The sequence below is a fragment of the Terrapene carolina genome, unplaced genomic scaffold (genome assembly GCF_002925995.2).
Source record: "Terrapene carolina triunguis isolate 2854851 unplaced genomic scaffold, T_m_triunguis-2.0 Scaffold211, whole genome shotgun sequence".
NCBI classification, from domain to species: Eukaryota; Metazoa; Chordata; order Testudines; family Emydidae; genus Terrapene; species Terrapene triunguis.
The window spans coordinates 40,099,407-40,122,068 of NW_020664562.1; the positions used below are offsets into that span (position 1 = coordinate 40,099,407).

General features: G+C 37.6%; 1 protein-coding gene across 6 annotated transcripts in view; it reads right to left on the reverse strand.

Moving 5' to 3' along the window:
* LOC113407395 (nuclear factor 1 A-type) overlaps positions 1–22,662 on the reverse strand; it is a 301,659-nt gene that overhangs the window by 130,506 nt on the left and 148,491 nt on the right. For all 6 annotated transcript variants that reach the window (XM_026655854.2, XM_026655853.2, XM_026655856.2 and 3 more), the window contains exon 3: positions 3,312–3,377. In XM_026655854.2, coding sequence (XP_026511639.1) covers positions 3,312–3,377 — 66 coding nt within the window. The remainder of the gene's footprint in view (positions 1–3,311; positions 3,378–22,662) is intronic.

A 22,662-nucleotide genomic window follows, 5' to 3' on the forward strand; every position in this document is an offset into this window, starting at 1 on the left:
ACCCTTTTGAACCTACATTACTCAAGCTATGCAAAATATATATGTATAATAAATAACTTTAGAATTTATGGAGTGGAACAGAAAGGATATTAACAGGCAAGCAGAGGGGCTGTGCAACCCTCAGAAGGCTTTTAAAGATTTATTTTTTTAAATGAAGGAATGTGTGCATGTGAGGGGTAGTACTCTTAATTGATACGCTTGTAGACTCCTTACAGAAATCCATGCAATATGATCCAAAATCTGTCCTCAATCTGGTTGCTCTGCTGTTGACTTCAGTGGGAGCAGAATTATCCCACTGCTATTTTCTTTGATTTTTACGACATTTCCCTCTCTGTGGGCACAATCCAACTGCCACTAAAATTAGTGGTGAGACTCCCCTTGACTCCAGAGGTATTTGGATCGGGGTCTATGGCAAGTGTGGAACAACACAGTGAATATGATTTCTGTATGCACTTTTGTGTGTGCAGTTTTTCATTTTCTAAAGCCTGCAGTTTGGCTTTCATCCTGGCGTTCAGCAGATCAGAACTGCAGGGCTATGTTGATCTCCATGCTGGGTCAGGTACACTGCAAGCTGTGGACTGTGTGTGCACGGAGAATGAACTCAACATCAACCTGGAGGGATCAGGCCTTTTAGACCCAACTGCATGTGTTAGTTTAGGGATTCTCCCACACAGATACTGCAAACTGCAACTAATCAGATACAAGGATTCTGTTATAGCGGGGAAAAATACCCATTACTAAAACTGAGAATAAGAATAATTTTCCCGATTATTTTTTAAGGAAAAAAGTACTATTGACAAGTCACCAGTGACATTCCAATAATTCATTAAAGTTTGATTTACAAGAAGCATTAAGGCTCCAGAACTGACATATTTAGTGTTACTGGGGTTTGACACATTTTATATTATTCACTGTCATTGCTGCTTTTTGGGTGGCAGTTGTGAAATGTGCTTCCTTAGACTGAGCACTGCACAGTAAGGAGAACAGATGTTGAGAAGCTGCAAAAGAATATCAACCAGACACAAATAATAACAACAGAACACCAGAGTCAGAAGGATTCGGGGTGCCTAGCAAAGTCTAAATTAAAATGTGACCTAATAAACAGAGGCAACATATTAAAAAAAAAAATTCAGAACTGGCAGAACAGATTTCACAGTTTAGCCAATTCATCTCCAAACCTGGCAATCCTTTTGCAATAAATTATAATTGTTGTAAAACAGCACTGATAAGAGAAGCTAGACACCGTCATTCAACAGTCAGAAAAATGTTTTCAGACATTGTGGCTAGAGATGAGCAGAATAAAGGCCCTCAAATCTGAAACCTTTCAAATTTCAGAGGGAGAGAAATAGTGATCCAGAATGCTAGACATCTCACCACATCACCTGACACCATGAGATTTTTAGAGTGTGATGCTGAAATTTCCTGAGAAAAGCTCTTAAGATTTTGATATTATTGAATATAAACACTAGCTCTATCCTGCCTTGAACCCTAAACTCTAACTCTGAACTCTAATCCAAATGGAATCCAGATCTGAGCACCACCATTTTTGTCTCATCCCTATTTGTGACTTGTTTATTTACTAGTCAAGTATTCAATATAAACATTCAAAACATACAAGGAAACAGTGACGTACGATAAAGAAGAGAGGCAGCAATAAAAGCACACCAAATCAAAAATCAATCTGGTGGATTTGTTAAAGGGATATGAGAATTCTCTCTTGTATATATAGAAATCCTATATGAGAGAGATTTTTAATGCTCCCATAAGTGTGAAAGGGGCTTTAGATTGTAAGCCCTACAGGGCAGATGTTACAAGCCTCTTTTCTGTGTTTAGATAGCATCCAGCACAATGGGGCCCCACTCTCAACTGGGGCCTCTCGATGCTACTACAATATGTACACTTACTACTAATAATTATAAGTACAATTTTTAGAAACATCAGAAAAAAAATTCAGAATAACCAGGGACTGTCTCAGTTTCAATTATCTCCAATGTTGGATGTCATCATTTTTTGATTCCAAGCACTAATGAAAATAATTATCTGTAGTAACAGAAGGTACAGAATTTCAGTTGCCAAAGGGGCCATAAGAGATGTTGGGCTGGGTTTTTTTTGTTTTTTTTGCGGGGGGGAAGGGAAGAGAAGGGTATTGTTTTTACCTCAAGCTCTTCCCTTTGTATCTTCATCTATTTTTTCACATACAATCCCCTAGCTCAATTACTGACAGCAAATGCTTCTCTGGGCCCTTTTACAATGGAAGCCAGCTGTGATGGCCCTTCCATGGGTTCAATTCCACACAGCCAATACTTCTACTTAGAAACTGTCCCACCTCAGAAAATACTAGTACCTGCTCACAGTAGTGACCTTATGGCTTAGCCTTTCTCAATGGAACTTCTGTGCCTACGACTCCCTATTAAAACAATGCAGCAGTCTCACTGCAGTATTCTTAAAATTCACAGCCATGGGGCTGCTTTCTAATAAGGTCGAAAGCTGTCTTCAGAAACAAGCTTTAGAAATAAAAGTAGAAAAAGAAGCAGCAAATTAAGATTTGAGTTCTATTGCATCTCTTCTCTCCATGTAATACTACCACCTTCTCAGAAGCATGCCAATGAAAATATAGACAACTCTGAAAAAACTTTTATCACTCAAGAAGTGGTTAATAGTTTGAGTGGCTGCTGTGTTCATAGATTTCCAGTCCTGCTTCGAGAGCTTCAGGAGAACTGCCTGTCAGTTTTATTGTGTGTACTTTTTAGGGGCAGAGAGAAGTGGTTGCAGAAAAATGATAATACTTCAAAGCGACTGTTTTGTTTTGCAGGATGATTTGAAATCCCACAATCTAAAACGATGAACTGGACAGACACTGTGAGTCAGGTACTTCAGAGTGTTCCGTTATCATGAAAACATCAATAAACAAAACGACATTAAAAGCACACAGATAAAAATGAAAGTAATGTTGTAGGCACCCCTGAGAGGGTCATGACTCATGACCCATGGATTGAAAGCCTCTGCTATAGTGAAATGAACCCCAGTGCTGCATGCAGCAGGCTCTATTACAGCATCCCCCAAATTAAAACAATTTTTAACGGAATAAAGATCTCCCTCCAGGATTGTAGAGACAAATGCTACTCTAATTTTGTGAAACCATGGCATTTAACTATGAAGAAGATGCACCATTCATTTGCAGAGATCTCCAGTCAATTGTTCAAAGACTGAGTCTTTTTATACTAGATATATGCACTTATTACTTGAAAATGAAAATCCTTGTAAACATGGACTATTGTAATATTCCAAAGTAGCAGCAGGTAAGAACTTACCATTTTCTGGCTGGTCCTTAATATCAGCTTCACTTGGCTGGCTGGGACTTTCAGATTGACTTGAATCTGAAAAACATAAAATACAGCCAAAAATTACAGGGTCTGCTGTGGAAAGTAGATCACAGGCGCCAGACTTCCTTAAAAGGTTGAAAGTACAAGCTAAGGACAGGAATGTTGCACTAGGACATGACAATGCTAGGAGGCCAGTACCCTGGTCATATTTATGCTAGGAAGAAACTGTATCTTGTTTACATCATTGCATGGGGTGTTCAGTCTGTGCATTAGCATAAATTAGGCTTAGAGAAATCTTCTCTTTAGAGGAAGCCTGATTTAAACTGCTTTTCTACAATTTTTTTATAATGCAGTTTGTATGTTGCATACAAACCTGAGACTTAATCCAGAGTCAAAACATATTTTTAAACTGGCATATAGCAGTAACTAACTATAAAAGTAATGCTAACTAACATGTTCTGATTACTGTCTATATGTTACAGCAACAGAAATTCACAATACAGATAGAAGACCTGATTCTCATCATGCTTTCCCTGCGGGTACAGTGGTGTAGCACACTGAAATAAATGGCATTACTCCTCATTTACATGGTGTAAAGCGAGATCAGATGCTGAACCAACGGCTTCAGGACATGCACCAATAATGAATTCTACAGGTTCCCAGTTAGAAGTCTCCAACTAACCTACTAATATATTTGCCTGAAACAATAAAACGACCCGTAAGATCATCTCTGTTGATGTAGGTTTGTTAATCTACATTCACTTTCTTTTGTACTAAAAAAGGTGCTTTTAGTTAAAAAATAAGGATTTTTAAGAGAAGCTTTGGGTAAACAAGATTTTTGTTTCATAATTATTTTTAACTGTCTGCTCTTCAAATTGGAAAAAATGCTTTATATGTGTAAAAAAATATTTTCTAAAGAAAAACTCAACCTCTTAACTAGGTTTTCTTAAGACTAACAGAAACATTACAGAGTTAAAAGAAATCACACTTTATCAGTTTTGGGTAAAAGAACAATTTGGGATAAATTTAAACTTTTAAAAAAGCTTTAACTCAAAACACACTTAAGAAATGAAACCATTTGTTACTGTATTAAAAAAAATCTACATTTGTGGTAAACCTATTTCCTCACGTCACCTTGACTGTGCAAGGTTTAGAATTAGCTGTCTGAAATTGGACTACATTTCAGTAAGAAGTCAATGCAAGATCAAAAGGTCATGACACTTAACTGTGATTAAATTGAAAATCTTACTTCTATTGCAATAGAGTGATAACACCACCCTTTCTATTTCTTTGAGGTATTAATAGCACTGAAAGAAGCAGCACTACTAGAGACCTTGGGTCAAGCAATGCTAATATATTGCTTTAAAAAGGCCCCTTGCTTTTAAGCAAATGAAGCTTTTAATTACCACTGAGTACTATAAAGAAAATGCCTATTTTAAATATTTTTTAAAAATTTACCTGCTACTGTATCCATTAACTATTGTGAAAAAGCTTAAAGGACAATTCCGTATAAATTAAACACTAAATCTAATAAAAGGTGCACACATTATATTAGAAACTTTATGAAAATTAACATTAAAAATGTTTAGTAAAGAAAGCTCCAGGGTAGATATCTGTAGTTAAAATCAACGTGAAGTTCAGCTAAAAAAACTGACAATGTGCTATCCCACAACATTATTATCTACCTCTAAGAACTATCTTCTCCTCCAGCTTCTAAATGTATTATTTTAATCATTTCCTAAAGGAAGCTTGGCAAAGATTTTAAATTTAAACTTTGTCGCTAACATTTTATTTTAAATATCAACTTTGTGGGTTAGCATTATCTCTAAACTCAGATCCTGGATAGCAGATAGTCCATATAAGCCTATCCTCAGCGTTGCCATATTCTGGACACCATATTTTGACAGAAGTTTTATGTTTTTGGTACCACAAAGGTTAAAAATTCAGTCAGCATTCAAGGACTAATTCAACATATTTCATTGCATAGGACATGCATTATGTTTCTTTTTTCCCCACCAAGTCATTGTTCAATCACTGTTTGACCGTTACAACTAAAATAATGTTAAAATGTAGTAAAAATATTTATTTTTTAAAACAGACAGTGAAGAAATATGGAAATAAGATGAATAACTAAAAAAATATTTTAAAAGTCATTTAGACGGCAGCGGGGATGGCCGATCACTGGTACATGCAAGGATGCCAAGCTACGAGCTGGCACACTTCTGATACCTAGTGTGGCACCTTCGCTCTTCATCGATGCTCCATATCCTGTATTCGGCACAGAAACTTAGACTTTCTCTCTGGATGCTGAGATACAAAGAATGCATTTTTGTATATGTTTAGCGCCGCGCTCCAGACACCAGAATTAGTGGCAAGACAGACAGTGAGCCCAGAACGTTTGTTAGCATATTGAGACTTGCCTTTTTTTTTTTTTTTCACATCTAGCTACAAATCCTATTTTTCTGCAACCCTCTCCTCATGTAAAAAATACCCCCAAAAACTATAGTGTTTGCAAACGGGCAAAGGAAAATAAAATGCAGTAAAATGTGTTTTTAAAAATACGGTGATACAGATCATCTAAGGCTCCCAAAAATACTAACTGGGCAAAAGTCTGCTCAGAATTGTCATGCAAGGTACCGTCTCATGGAAACCCCTGATAAGAACACTGAAGAAGGCACTTAGCCAAAATGTTTCTATGCAGAATTTTGTTTCCCTGGTTTTATTCAGATGCTGCAGATGATCTGGCACATATAAATGTGCCACCACACAATTAAAGGATTGGCAAAATTCAGTGCCATTGTATTTTATAACCCTGTCGAGGACTACATAGTTTTTGTTCACAGCCCACCTCACTTTTTCCTGAGTTGGCAATAGCTTGCACAATTTTTCATTTTGATTAAGGAAACTTTAAAACCCCAGCTTTCTGAATGTTTCATGTTTTGTGGGTTCTGATATTGTGGGTGGGATGTCAGTCCTACTGAGTCCGTTAGCCAAACAGGTGACTAGAGAAATAAATTAATTTTTGTCCATACATAATAGATATAAATGAAAGACTGTTTTCTAAGTATTTGCATGAAATCAATAAAATCACTTATTATAAAGCAGTTTAACAATGCATTTGATATTCTCTTCTCTATGTATTTGATAGCTGCTTCACACAATACACTATAGACACTTTATGCCTATTTTCTTTAGCAGCGACATTGCCAGCTAAATTCTACCACCTGCAATAATTAGAGCCAGTGAAAAACATACAAAACAAAATATACAGTAGATGGGAGCCCCTCTTGAATCCAGGGCCCCCTGCGGCAACGAGTTTCATTGGTGCCTGAAGCTAGGGCTGGTAGGAAGCCAAAGAATCTGTATATTACAATAAAGTGCATGTTATTAAGGGGTGTATTTAAATGATTTCAGATGGAGTTGGAAACATTATAGTGAGGAAGCACTATTAGGGATTGCTGATTTTTTTTTAAATCCAGGAGTTTAGTTTTATGTTTAAGGAAGCTTAACCTTGAATAGCGCAGCATTTTTTAGTTTAAAAAAAGCCCACCGATAGAATTTTAACCCTAAAGTAGCAAGAGTTAGCACGCATGAGAGTACACTTGGTTTACTGGACTATCGGGGCTCAGATGGGGCTGATATCAATAATCATTATAAGGAAACAGAATAAAAGGAATTTTGAAGCTATATTATTCTGTATCTCCTGGAGCCAACTATTAGTGGGGGTGAAAAAAGACAAAATGGGCCAGATTTTCTGAAGCAGCCTCTGATATTGTGGATCAGGCCCTTAAAAACATGCTATCCCAATGCAACAGTGGGCGTTATATGGAAGAGCTGAGTCTGATCTTGAACTTGACCTCAAACTGTGGACAGGCACGGTCCTTTAGCTCAAGCAGGAGGGATTTGTGCTTTCTGACGCTGATGGTCCTGGGTTTCATTCCCACTGTAAATTGTGGTGCCTTGTATGTGTGTGACCACAGATTCACTACACTGTAGAAAAAGGGCTCGTGATGATGTGTGCCGTTGAATAGACGTGATCCATTGTTTGGCAACGATAAAAAGGAAAGATGAAAGGTTCAGTGAAAACTCTGGGTTCTAGGTGGTAGCAACATCAACAGATTAACACCGCGGTCCTTACTTGTAGACAAAGAAGAAACAGACCTGAAACAGAGGCACAGAGATATCCTACTTCCTCACAGAAAATGACCATAGTTTTACCAACTGCTTATGCAGTTTGATAATCAAAATACACTTATCCACTTACCACTACTACACTACTTATAATTTTGCTACCTTGAGAGGCAAGACATTTTCTTGGAGAGGTACTGTATGGTAAACAGAAAATCTCCTCTAACATTTTCATTCAGGACATGCGATGTTCTTCCTCTCAGCGTTTCCTGTTTGAATCTAGGCCGAAGTGATCTTAAGCAACCTATCTTGGCTATCTGGTGTTCTAGGTTAAATGAATTAGTGGGTGTCAGATTAATTCCTACCAAACCAGTGTCCCCATCATAACTGAACCCTTGTTATTGGTTTCATCAGAGAAGCCAGTGTGTGAATGGGCATGGAAATGTATCTATCCTCTAACTGGGAGAGGTGGTCCCTTCAGGATCGAGGAAAAGCATGTTGGTGGGGATCAATGAGGAAGACTGTATTAACACTGCCCATGCTGACCCTGTTCTGTGGATAAGTAAATAGAGAGCTCCTTTCTTCAGTACTGTCAGTCCACATCTTTCACAAGCACTAGAAAAGTGCACAAGTAAAATTTTGCATTCATGTCATGTTTTATTGGGAAAATATTGTATAATGGTCTGACATTTTATTCAAGTTTCAGAGTCCTATTTGTAATAAAATATTTATACATCTGGGTTGTGTTCATGCAATACAGTTTTCATCTATAATTTGGGGTACAGATTCCACCAAAGATTTATATATATATAAAAAATCTAAATCATATCCCTTTATACAGAAACCTGTACGCTGAGTTTAAGGGACGAGTGATTTACAAGCAGAAACCAGCACAGGTATTGAGACTTTTTATACTTACTTTTACTAAATTTACTACAATTGTTATTTATAGATAGATTTGGAAGGATTAGATATTTCAGCAAATATCGATAAATGTAAATTTCACCTAACACACACAAACTGACGAAAAAATATTTCCACCAATAATAATTAAAATTTGCAGATAAGCAAAGTAAGAAAAATGCTGCTTGAGAATTCATTAGAGTTTCATTTCAGAATATTTATTTTGTATATTTTGACATGTGGTGTTGACAATTTGTGTTTTAACAGTTTATAAGGCTTTCGTTTTTTAATCTAAATGTCTACCGTCATCAAATAGTTATTTTCTGACCCCTCTATTGTTTGACAACCTCGCAGCACAGTGAAAATTGGATAAATAAAAATTGAGAAAAAAAGCTTAAAACCCATCATTTTGTGCAACTGTGAAAATTTAAATTGATAAATATTTTTAAAATGCTTAAAAATAAACATTGATCCACTGAAATTATAAAAAAATAAAAATCAAATTCTGCCACGCCTATTTATAGTTATAGGGGTGTGTACTATTATTTATTTATTTTAAATAAGACACTGATCTACATTTAAATTCTAGCCATCACCTTCAAGTCAACTATTTTATAAGGTGTTCCAAGTGCCCATGTGTCATTATCATACATGTCTGCCTCACACATGTATATATCCATACCAGCCGTCTAGTTCTTATTTTATGCACCCCATATACAGTATGTTACATCCTTTCAACTCATGAACAAGGGTTCTGCGGTGGTAAAATCACAGCAATGCCAGTCTGGTTTTTATAAGGAGAGGACTCTTAATTCCTGTACACTGGGAAAGAGATTATCTTTGATAATGGAAATGTAAATCAAAGCTTGCTGTTGTTTATTCCAGACAGACATTTGTGTGTTAAGTCTGTTTATCAGGCAACACTTTGTCTAAGCCAGGAAGTAGTCAGCCTTTGTAACAAGATGTATGCAAATGATTTTCCCATGAGCCCTTGCCACAAAACTTTTGTGGCAAAAAACTCCTTATTACTTCACCAGTAAGACGTTACTAAGCTACCCTGTAAGTAGACTAGCGACAAAACAGCTAGCTAGACTATGCTGATGAGTTTGAATGAGACCAAAACATGTGCCCACAGTCTGTTGCTCTTTATTCTAAGCAGACTTTGTGTATTACATCTGTTTATCAAGCAACACTTTGTCTGAATAATCAGGCTTTGTAACAAGGTAGATGGAAGCAGAGATCCCAGAAACTCCAGAGCTAACTTGTCTGAGGCAAAAACTCCTCATTACTTCCTTAGTCATAAGAAATGGGAGCAGCGTGTATAACTTGACTATAATGATAATAGTACTCCAAAGCTGTATCAACTTTGTTTGTTTTCACGAGTCCATCCATGAATGATTTACTGGTATCATGCGATAGCCCTAGAATGTGGGAAATCTGTGTATTCCCGTATTTGCTGCTTGATATTACAAACAAGCATTTGATTCACGTCTAACTGTTTGTTTTTAAAACAGTTTACAGCCTTTGATTCCTGCTTATTGATTTATTTCTGGAACATTTTCTATGTATTTCTTTGCAGCAGCAAACATTAATTTTGACTTAATTCAAATTGTCATCAAAGGATTCCTTAAGGAATCCCATAGCACACATTTTATTTGTTATAATAAGATATTCTTAAAGTAAACAACATGCAACTGTTTTTTTTTAATTCCAAGAGACACAAAAATCTGTTACCCGAACCCAAAGGATTCAAATTTGTTCAGCCCTTTTTCCTAGACAAAATAAACACTTTAGGACTTTACTTGTTTGTATTCTCCTCAGTGGTGCTGTATGCATCAGCAGCTAAAAACAAAGAAACTTTTAGCTGCTCAGACAAAATGCAGAAGCTCCCCAAACAACGAAGCGGGGCTGGGGGTGGGGAAGCATTCAGAAAGTCTGACAGTCCATTCAATATAGGGATGATGGCCATAATGCACCCAGGGTCCCCTTGCTAATTAAATATGCATTGGCACAGTTTTGATCGATGCAAGCCATGGATCAGATGACACACCTGCAAAATCTTGAGCCCAGTGCTCCCAGGAAAGGGAAAATACAGCCTGTCTCCTTATCTTTGTTTTCAAAGGCTCTCAATTTCTGTGCTTAGATATCTAATTTAATTCTCTCACCCCTCAGCAAACTGGATTAGGAAAGTCAATACTGCCTTTGTGCATCGACAGGAACACACAGCTTTCCTTTTATTCAATTTAGCCATGACCTTTAGACAAAGATAATGACAACTGTCTAAAAGTAAGGTAAGGCCTTAAAAAGGCCATACAGAGGGGGCCCCTTTGCTTTTTGTCATTCCACAGCTCTGGAACTCCCCGTCAGTCCTGGAGCAAGCTGGAAACAATTTTTTGCAAATGTCAGCTACTAACCGGTCCTTAAAAACCAAGTGGGGCTCGTACTCCATCCAGGAAACCATTTGGTTGGCGTCCCACATCAGTGTCAGGACAGACACTCACCAGTCATTTGCCAAGAGGCAGAAATTACCCTGAAGTAAACAATCACCCCAATAATACATTGAGCTGCTGTATGAAGAAGGAAGCGATGGTACTATTTATTCAATAGAGTTTAGGGAAAAAAGTGAAATGGAATAATCAAGTAAATTCCCTGGGTAACAAATAAATTTCTGGCTATGATATTTGGAAGATAATTTGGAATTTTAGACCTAACAGTATATTGTGGAGAGAGTTGTACATATCTACCAAAACTGTGCCTTGAAGTGCTAGAGATCTGAGAAGAACCTGTCCATATATCTTCATAAGCCTGATCCAAAGTCAGTAGATCCCACTGATTTCACTGGGTTTGGATCAGGCCCTCTTTTACTTGTGAGACTGTCTTTTTAACCTGGACCCCTGTCTACAAGAACTGGACTGAGACCACAAATTCATTTTGCATAGGCCTCCAAAAAGCCATCAGCTTGTAATTAATTTTGATAACTACTGACATGGGTCATATTTTAATTGATGATTTAGAGGTGAAAAAATCCATATTCCCTAAGTAATCCAGCCTGACAAGAAAAATGAGCTTTTATGAGGTAAAATATTTAATTTTGCAGTATTTTTCAGCTGCACTTAAAAATATACTTGGCATTTCCTAGGTATGGACCATTATTTGTCTTATATACCTTTTTTACATAGGTTTGGAGAAAGATATTTGTAATGGGGAAAAAATCTGGGCAAAGTTGGATTTCTGAGCCTCTACAATCTTGGGAAATAAAAAAATCAGAATAAATAAGAGCCAGGATAAACCACTGGGAAATATAAATTAACCTATTTTTCATCATCATGAACCCCAAAATAAAAAATCTAATTTGAGCCTTAACCCTTGGATTCCTTTCTACAAAATTTGCCTACGTCCCTCACAAACTGATTTACACTATTCATTTCTATGACTTTAAAGTGATTTAAATTTATTGGATCATTTCAGTTTTTTAGAGCGCGTCCATTTGGATCTATATGGGTTTCTAGACAGATGCAGTGCTCACTTATTTAAAATTAATTGCAGTACAATAATTTTAAATTGCTTCACACTGTACTAATCTCTAGTGCTTTGAAATATTTGAACCACTCTATTTAGAAGCCATCAACGTTCTGAATATGCACACCAATGAAGAGTTTAAAACACTGAAGGGCTTCATTGATGATCCTAAAGTGTCAGTGAGCAGGGTTCGGGCACGCTCAGTATATAGGTCTTTAAAACTATAGAGTAATTCTACAGCATTTGTCTGAACTTCAATCTGTAATTAATTAAAGCTCATTTGAGCTATAACATTTCAAAATATGTGAACTGATAAAAATGTATAAAACTAGAAAAACACCATTATAAATAATGACACACTGAAACTATTACTATTAATAATAAAATAATGTGCACTCATATAACATCTTTCATCTGAGGAATTCAAAGCATTTTATTAGGATTAAGTTAAACCTCACAATACCTCTGTAAGGAAGATGAATATTATACCCATTTTATAGATGAATGACCTGAGGCATGGAGAGATTAAGTCATTTATCTCCAGAGCTACAATGTCTAAAAGATGGGAATAGAAGGCAAGAGGCCTGGCCCATAATCTCTTGCTCTAAACACCAGATATCGTTCCCTCTTATACATAGGCACCATAACTACGGTGTTGTCATGGTTAAACTAGAAAACTTCCAACTGTACTGCATGGAAAAAGTGTGGTTTAAAAGCCTGGTACTAATGTCAGTCAGACTGAATCCTTTTAGTCTCCCTTAGGGCATGTCTACACTGCAATGAAACACCCACAAGTGGCCCATGTGAGATGACTCAGGCTCATGGGATTCGGGCTGCAGGGCTATAAAAATACAATGTAGACGTTCAGGCTCGGGCCCAAAACCAGGTTCTGGGACCCTCCCCTCTCATGGGGTCCCAGAGTCTGGGCTCCAGTGAGAGCCTGAATGTCTACAGTGCAATTTTATAGCCCTGCAGCCCGAGCCTGCTGACATGGGCCAGCTAGGGGTGTTTTATTGCAGTGCAAACATACCCCTAGGATCCCTGTTGTCTGCCATCTTTTCGTTCATTTTTTGGAGGCAACTTCAAATCACTTCCACAAGAATCTTTGAACTGAAGCACCTTCCATATCGGTACCTAATTAAATTATTAATTGTAATAGTACATTTCTTTGCACTGTATTATATTATAGCGCAGACGATGTTTTTCCATGATGGCTTGAAGCAGATCTTGTAGGTTTGGTACAACTCTCTGGGCCTACACAGGTTTTACACCAGTGTAAACCGCACTGACTTCAATGGAGTCTACCCCAGTGCATCTGAGAGGAGAACTGTGTCCACCATTTTCAGTATATACGGAGACTCCACTGGGCTGCAGCACATTCACACACATCAATCTCTCCCCACCCTCACACCTCCTTTTGCTATATATTTATTGTGACAGACCCATCCCTAAGGGATCCAAGCATGTGGCGTTTGCTAGGCTATTCATTCTGGTGCTTGTTCTCATCCCTTATCCTCCCCCAACCACGTAATCACTTGCAACGAGGCACATTTCCTCTAGCCAAGATGCACAGCATTACAAGGTCATCTCAAGGTTGCTCTCTGGATTGCCCTAAAGGGGTGGCAGTAAGAGCAGTGCAGTTCTGCCCTCTATTTATAAAACAAACAAAAGCATGTACCGACCCCGGAGTTAGAATCTTTAGGTGACTTCCAAAAGTTGGTCTTTTTTCCACTCACAGCTGCTGTTGCTAGGCTTGCCAACCCTCCAGGATTGTCCTGGAGTCTCCAGGAATTAAAGATTAATTTTTAATTAAAGATTATGTCATGTGAAGAAACCTCCAGGAATATGTCCAACCAAAATTGGCAAACCTAGCTGTGGCACCAATACCAGTCCAGCTGTTTCCCGGCACCAGCAACATAATGTATTTTTCAATCTAGGCATTTTGCTAAACTCATTCTTTTCCTAGACTTCACCCAAGACTTGACTGCTCTACACAAAAGCAAGAAAACGAATAAAAAAAACCAACTACAGGAGAAAAGTTTTCAAAGAATATTCAAAAAAAACCCTATATACTAACATTTACAAAAGGAGGAATCTGCTGGGGAATGGGCCCATTTGATATACTAAGGATTAGTATTTCAAACAAAGAAGAATAATGTCACAAATAAAAATAGGTGAGATTAGTTAAGAATAAAAAGAAAGGTGACATAAATTGATATTTCCAGACGTTTTGGTCAATAGCAGCTCAATACTGAGTTACAGTCAGCACCAATGTGAGCAAAGTTTAAGCCTAATTTTTTATTATGGATTCATAGTGGAAACTTAGTTTTCACAGCTCTCTTTTAATGGGGTGTACCTGACACCTTGCCTCTTAGCTCTCATCTCAACTCCTTTTAAGTACATATTTGGTTGTAGTGCCAACTTTCCCCCCCTGGTGGATGTCTTTTCCTTGTTCTTTGCACTTGAGGAGTTCAACGTGGCATCTGAAAAATTTCCATTTCAGATTTTCGTTAGCCTCATGTGAACTACGCCTCTTGAGAAAATACGGAAATGTATGTAACTGAAAAAACTGCTTGCCACTTCTAAGCTCTCCTTCTTGCCAGACACCAGCTCTGCACCCCAAAGCCCGTCTTCCTCTCTTCTAACCTGCCTGCTTTTTGCAAATAATTTCAGAAATACTGCAGTCAGTCTGAAGCAATCTCCCAAAGTTAGGAGATTCTGTCTACAGAGAATACCCACCAATCGCTGCTTTGCAGATACGTTCCTGCTCCCACAATATTGCAGATTGCAGCTTAAAAGAAAACTAAATTACCATAAAAATCAGGATGTGTTTTGCTGCATCAGTATCATGTTGGCATCGACAAGACAGATTCAGTCAGAAGAGAAAGAGGCTTTTTGTTAGGCAGTCTAGCTGTACTGCGCTTCTGCAGAGTATATAAGCCACACAGGCAGAAGACAAAGTTAAAACTAATAGAGAAGTGATATCCTGCAGAGTCTATACAGAACCATTGTGCCAAATTACACCAAAATCCAACGTCTGAGGGCTATAAGCAAGGAAAGAATGAAGCAATATTTAAAATGAACATCTTGGGGAACAACAGATCCTTGGAGATATGTGGAATACTAGGGTGCGCTATGGGAAAAAAAATAAAGACAGCGAACTGAAAAAACACAGCATGAAAAAAAGAGTAAGCTTAAAGTGTTCACTCTGAAAATATTAATTACAATTCATTTTAACTTGCTTCCATTGCTGAGAAACTAAAATTTGAGGAGGGAAAAAAAGAAAAGCCCCAAACTCCTAAAACAGAGCACTGGATCGAGTAGACAAAATTTCAATCAAACTTTTAAAGATGCAGGTTTGGTCTGTTGAACAGACAGCTTGACTTGATTACAATTTTAAGTTTCAGTTTCTATTTCTGTTTTTAGATTAAAAGAATCATAGTGTCAGAAATTTAAATATCGAATAGCAAAATCTCTTGTAGGTTTAGAAAGCATTCAGAAAAGCTGTCAAAAGAAAACGCTATTCTGTTGCCACCATCTGCTTTCTGGCACACTGAGGAAACTTTATTAACAGCAACATTTTCTTGCGTTAGACTATTCACTAATCAGTTTTGTTGTAAAATACAAAAAATAAAAAATTACCCTTTGTTTAGAAGGCAAATACCCACTTTTTGGGGGCTGGCTATACCTTATGCTGTGTCTGATAACATTTTCACATTAAGTTAAGGTTACCTTGCGTTTTTTCTCCCAAACTCATATCTTTAGTGTATTCAAAGCCGGCAAAAACTTTGCCTTGCTGAGACTAAAGAAAAAAACATCAAACATATGAAGTGTTAAAAATCGCTGAATAACTCAAAGGGAAAAAGATAATTTTGAAGGCGTTTTGGCTGAAATCTATTTGCCTTTGAATTGCATGAGTGTTTTAAAATGTTAAAAACACTGCAGAGTGACTAATGAATGTAAAAGAATGATAAAGAGTATGGCTCCAGTTATCAGTGGTATGCCTAAAACAAAATAATTTTGACCATTCTGTCATGCAAATATTGACTAAAATGTCATAAATAATGTCTGCGACAAAGATGATGGGAATCCTACAAGGGAGTATTTTGTGCAGCAGTACTTAATGTGCTACAGCATATGCCTCTTAGCATATATTACAGAGGTCGGGAACCTTCAGTTCGGGTAGTCGATAAATTAGCTAAGAGCAGCTAAAACTTCCCAGAGAAAATATCGTACAAATGCTTTTGGAAAATTAAATCCTTGACAAATTTAAAGTTGCAGTGTTAGTTTGGAAACATCTTTGAAGTCGTATTTGTAGGCTGGCTAGTCATGAAAAATCCAAAGCCTTCTCCAAAGAAACCAAGACAAACCATATAAAGTGTAAATGATCCATTGGTCTATGATAAATACCTTCCTGGGCTATTGGTAACAACATTTTCATATAGATTCACCTATTGCCAGGGCAAATGCCATTTGGGTGTCTTTACCACAGTGCAGTTAAAATAAACTAATCACAACAGAACACTTCCATCATTGTTCGTTGTATGAACTAAAATATTAAAAGGACTTGGTCAAATATTTCTTAGTACCAATTTGGCCTCTGCTCCATATGTGTAAAAGGCCAGTAACTTCTGAAGGTAGAAATATAATTAAAGGCAGAATCATGTCAGAATAATCATATAATACATATCTTTATGGAAAGCAGTGCAGGGCTGGGCTACTTTCAAAATCTTAATATTTATGCCATTTTAATATTTTTGTTTACAATAACATAAAAATATCTGGTCCCTGTTATGGATTCAATGCTTGCAAAATGTTTGCAATATTAACTTTTTAAAAGTTACATGCCCATAAAAAAAGGTCTGAAACTGGTAAACTATATTAGGTGCAATCCTGCTTATACAGCAATAGATCAATTTTTTTTGAAAATCTCTGAAATACCAAACTAAGGCATGCAGTTCAGACTACAGAGGTGTGAATAGCTCTGCACACCAAAGTGCTGCACTGTAACTTCCCTATGTGGATCCTGTGGGAGCAAACTAAAAAGTTCCTTGTTCTCACTATAGTCCTGTTTGAAAAGGACTATGTTAACGCAAAGTAGGAACCTTTTAGTTTATGCCCACAGCGTCCACATGGGGGAGTTACAGAGTAGCACTTTGGTGCACACCCCTGTTCATACCCTTGTAATCCCAATTGCAGGGTAGTGTAGACAAGCCCTAAGGCCCAGATGAAACCTTGTGCCCGAGGTTTCAAAAATTTAATTTCTGAGCAAATTTTCACAAAGAGATGACAAATAATTATATTTTATATTTCTAATATGCCTTTCATGCAACATCAAAGAACTTTACCAACATGAATTCGCAAAATACTTCAGTGAGGTAGAAATTCTCTGAAATCTATTTAATCTCTCTCTAATCTGATCTATCACATTTGTAAAATATCTGTCACTATGCAATCTAATTATAGTGAAACTCGGTAGGTTATGTGACTTGACCAAGGCCACTCACCAGATTTGTGGCAGAATTGATAATTGTGCTTGGGAGTCAAGAAACCCAATCCCCTCTTCTCACCACTAGACAAGTTGCTCCCTAATAATAAATTTATAAATATGGGTTTATATACTAAAAAGACCAGCAAACCCTTTACCATCATGAGATTTGTACAGTAAGGTGGTGCTAGGATGTTGTGGGACTTACAGAGATATCTGGGAACAGAGATAAGATACAACAGCTGATCACTGTGATGGAAAGTACTCAGACACTACAGTGATGGTCACAGGATGGATAGATAGATCAATAGATAGACTGATAGATCCATCTGTGTGTGAGCGTGTGAAATAAAACATTTCTAAATAGTTTATATGAGCTGAGTACTCTTCATTTTTAAAATTTCTTATGACAAGTTTTAATAAAACTTCATTAACAAAGATTAAAAGGCTGAACACACATAGACACAGACACACAGACACAAGTCAAAGAGGAAAAAGTAGTAATAGAGTTGCTGTGTCAACTTTTTTTCCTGTAGAGGCAGAAATAGTGTGGAGGAGTTTCTTGCAAGAACTCGAAAAGTACAAGTTTCTACTGGTTATGGCTATGGGTCAATCACAAAAGGACTGGAAGGACTGAGGATGAAGAATCTATTGGTTTCCAACATTAAGTTCTCAAAGCATGTTAATACATTATAGACTAGTATGCGCCACAATTCACTCTTTGGACCAAGGTTGGACTGATTTCAATGGAATAACACTAGGGATGAATTTAGCCCAGTATTTGCATAAAATTCCTTTTCTTATCACTCTTGCAATCAAGTCCTACATATATATTTTTCGGTGCTGTTCTGCTTTATCTACTGGAAGAAATGTCATCTTTATTTCTACATCCTGCTTTCTTTTTCATTTTAAAAAGGTATATACTGTAGGAGTGTGCACAGTACACATATTTTTGATAAAGCTAAACCTTGTTTTGAGATGTGTACTTTATAATCCTTTGTGGTTTTGCACCAGACAAACTATTGGACAGTGAAGAAAAACATTTTAGTTCCCCTGAAAGTTTAACTGTTCCTTTTCAAACAATACAAAGCACAAGATTTGGGACATATTGCTGACACAGCAACATCACTGACTCAAAGAAACTGTGGGAAATGTCAAATTTATGGTCCTATGCGTGACTGGCGGAAGGTCCCCCCTCCTACCTTCAGCAAGCCTCTGTCAAAAACAGAGCCTCTAGAAACTTTTTGGCTACATCCCAGGGAAACAGAAGGAAGCTGTATCCCACACTTCCCTTGGGACCTAATGAAATATACAGCCTCTGGGCTTCTTTCAATTTGGTCTTTCAGATTGCTAAACCAGTGAAAGAAGGATCCTAGCTGTCACAAACCTCACATGTTTGGGGTCACCTGCTGCTCAGGGGTTCTCATGCCAGTTGTTGACATAATAAGAACCCCTTATACTTTAATTACAATTCACAGTGTGCAAACTCTGCAATCTGCTTTAAGGCAGACTGTCTTTTAAATCAACACTAAATTATACTACTGTTCGAGCAGAAATGGGATGGAAAATGTGTCCAGCTGATGGAATAATTGTATTCAAATATTTGTAATCATGGGGAAAAGTAAGCAATATCTACTGAAAAGTGCCACTGCATTGTCTATAACTCTTCAGAAACCGAAGCTAAATTAGATCCACTTATCTGGTATTCAAACATTCATATAGACAATGCAAGCTAGACATTTTCATGTGATGGGATCCTACAATCTGTAACGCTCACAAGTAACAACTTTATGATCAGCTGGGGTTTCTCCCTCAGTCTGAAGTGAGATAAGATCTATGAATGAAGCTGAGATTTTCAAAGGAGCCTATGGGAGACAGGTGCCCGTGTCCCACTGAATTTTAATTTTAATAAGACTTGAGCATCTAACTCCCTTGGGCTTTTTGAAAATCCTACCTCAAATAAACAACATGAACACAGATTGGATTTAATCTAGAACTGGTAACTTATTCCTGTATAAAAATACATGGAATCTATTTTAAAATATCATTTTATTAGCTTGAGAAAGAGACCAGGTCCCTTCAGTTTCCCTGGCAGCTATCTCTATCCTAACAGTTATTCTTAATAAAGAGACAAGGTGGGTGAGGTAATATCTTTTATTGGATTGACTTCGGTTGGTGAGAGAGACAAGCTTTCAAGCCAGACAGAAAGAGACAAGCTTTCGAGTTTGTCTCTCACCAACAGAAGCTGGTCCAATAATAGATATCATCTCCCCCACCTTGCCTCTCTAATATCCTGGGACCTACACAGCTACATCTACACTACATTCTTAATAAAGACATGGTAAAACAACTGAACCTAAATAAACTGTAATATCTAGGGGAGGAGTAAAGCAGTTTTCTTCTTACATATGAGAAATTAGGATAATCTATTTTAGAATTAACCCATCTAAAAACATTCCCAGCTCATTGTATTATTTAAACTGTCTTGGTCCATAAAAAATCCCATGGGAGGGGACAAAATCTGCTGAGAACTCGGCAAACAGAACTTCGGTATCCTCTCTCCAAAAGGCGTCTGATCTCAGGAAAGGGGTAGCAGGTGTGGGTTAGAAACCTCATTGACTTCAGATCCATGTGTGTGGATCCAAAAATACCCCTGCAGGGAGCGAGACTCTCTATGGTACCTCTCCTCCTCTGACAGCATAGCTTCTAATGGCCGTGTCTCCTACTCCTCTCTCAAGGACACAAAGAGAAGGTAAATAGCAGCATTAAGAGCATGACCCAAAACCCACTTAAATCAATAAGGGTTCATCCACATGGTAAGCACTAGTTACTCTGCACTAACTCCTCGTGTGGACACTCTTACTGTGCACTGAGTGCCTTTGTTTGCATTAGCTTAATACATTTTAGAAGTGTCCAAAGCTAAACTGCCTCAGGATACTCTTAGTGCGCAGTAAGGGAGTTAGTGCAGAGTAACTAGTGTGCTTTAAATTCACATCCTAGCCTACTGCACACAACTCTGCCATATAGACAAGCTCAAAGAGTCTTTCCATTGACTTAAGAAGTGGATCAGGACCCAAATGCTGAATTGACTTCCACTAGAAAATCTGCTGGGTCTCCAGCATGGTCCACTGGCTCCCCCCTGGCATGTCCCCTCCCAAGCAGCACTGCCATGACCTCCCCAGTATACCCACTGTGCCCTCCTTCACTTCTCCTGGTTCCTGCTAGGTTTAACTCTCCATCACCCCAACCATCATGCCTGAGTTATTCAGTGGCCTCAGATAAACTTGCAACATTTTACAATTAGCATTAGACTGTGCAGCAATTCAATGAAAATCTATAAAACAAATTTACAGGGTGCAGTCATATGTATTATATATACACTTAGAACTGGATTTACAATTTAACCGACCTCTGTTGCACTGATATTTTAGAACCAAAAAAAATGTGTGTTATTTCAACCTAGTACCCCCTACAATGTATTGTATCCTTGATATCTTACTATAGAAAAAATAGTTGCCTTTCATTTTTATATTCTAGCGCATGGAAAGATAGTATTAGACGGTATGAGCACAAAGAAAACTGCAATGCATGAAACATAAGGATCTGAAAGTTATAGTTGTACCAAATGTTACAGATCAAACTATTTTAAACCATCTATGGCCAAAGTCTGGTCCCACCGAAGATGATGGCAAGATTCCCATCAATTTCAGAAGGACCAGGATTGGCCTTTACTTAATGAATTATAGCCATAGATTGTAAAGTCCCTTATTCATTGTATTATCATTTCCAATAGTACCTACAGGCCCCAGTCATGATCAGGACTCCACTGTGTTATGTGCTGTACAGACTCACCACAAAAAACAGTCCCAGCACCGAAGAGTTTATTATAACTTGCAGCCCCCGTCCTGCAAAGACTTACGCATGTTCCTAACTTTTCAAAGTGTGAGCAGAACCGCTGGCTATAAACAGACTACTCACAGTATGGAAAGTTAATCACATGTTCCTCTTTAATGATGCTTCTCAAGTTTAGTTCATGTGATGCTCTCAGACAACCACAGAGCTCCAGTAGTAAGACTGGTTGCAATCTCAGACAAATGTATGTGAAATTTTGGGATTTTTTTTGTTTTGTTTTGCAGTTGGTGTCCCTCACATTTATGTCATCATTTGTTTTTTTTCCCCTCAGAATGCTGGTGCTTGGCTTGCCTGGTGACTCAGTGAGGATCTAATCATATTTGTATTTACATATTATTTTTCTTTCTTCCCCCTCCAACTAGGTTGGCACCAATGGGAGCTTTTCCAATGGGAGAAATTAATGTGTCGTGATACTGCAGCACAATGTGATTACATTTTATGGGACCCAAGAGTTGTTTATTTTGCTGCAAATTATTAAAGCCCCCTAATGACACCACAGATTTATGGGACACAGGACCCCCGTCAAACAGGGGGAAATTATGTGGGGGGGAAATGGGACAGGTGGCAACATACTTACATACAGTGTATGAAAGCACAAACCTAAAAAAGCAGCTGAAGAGCAAGGAAATATATCTAAAAAGCTACACAAAGTGTGGCGTGATTGATTAAACTGTGCACTACAGACAACAGACAACCACTGCCAGCTAAATGGCACAGGTGCAACCTTGGGAATAGAACCTACTGCCTCTGGTTCCAAACAACACCAGCCTAGATCACAGGAGTTAATAAAGAATGTCCTCGTGAAAGTTGTCCCAGCAGCAGCCTAACTCTAGTAGCCACCTGGTCTGGATAGGCAGTGAGAATGTATCTCAGTAGTACAAAGGCAAAGAACTTGGCTAATATTAGCTTATATGCCCCCTGAGCATTCCCAGAAATGATTCTTCAATCGTGGTATAATCTTATTTTCTATTTTTCCTCCCAAACTTATAAAGACACTGTGCCTCACAAAGGACTATTCTTTTTAAAAGTTTTGAATTTCAGCTTCTTTTGCTGTAGTCCTTTACAAAAGTGTGGTTAGAATTTTTTTGACAAGAGAAAAGTGTATTTTTTCTGCTATAAAATTACTAAAAACATATGGTTAAAGGAATATTGCTCAAACTTTTCACAATGGTGTACTTTCCAGCAAAGACCAGGCAGAGAAAATTGCACACTTGAAATATGATAATGGTAAAAGAAGGGGTTATAATGTAAACTATTTTGCAAACTTAACTATATCTGTCACTATAGTAAACATAAAGAAACACACACGATTACATGTATATTAAATCAAACTCTCTCTCTCTCTGTGTGGGTGCACACAATGTTTGGTTAAACCCATTTCATGTTCAA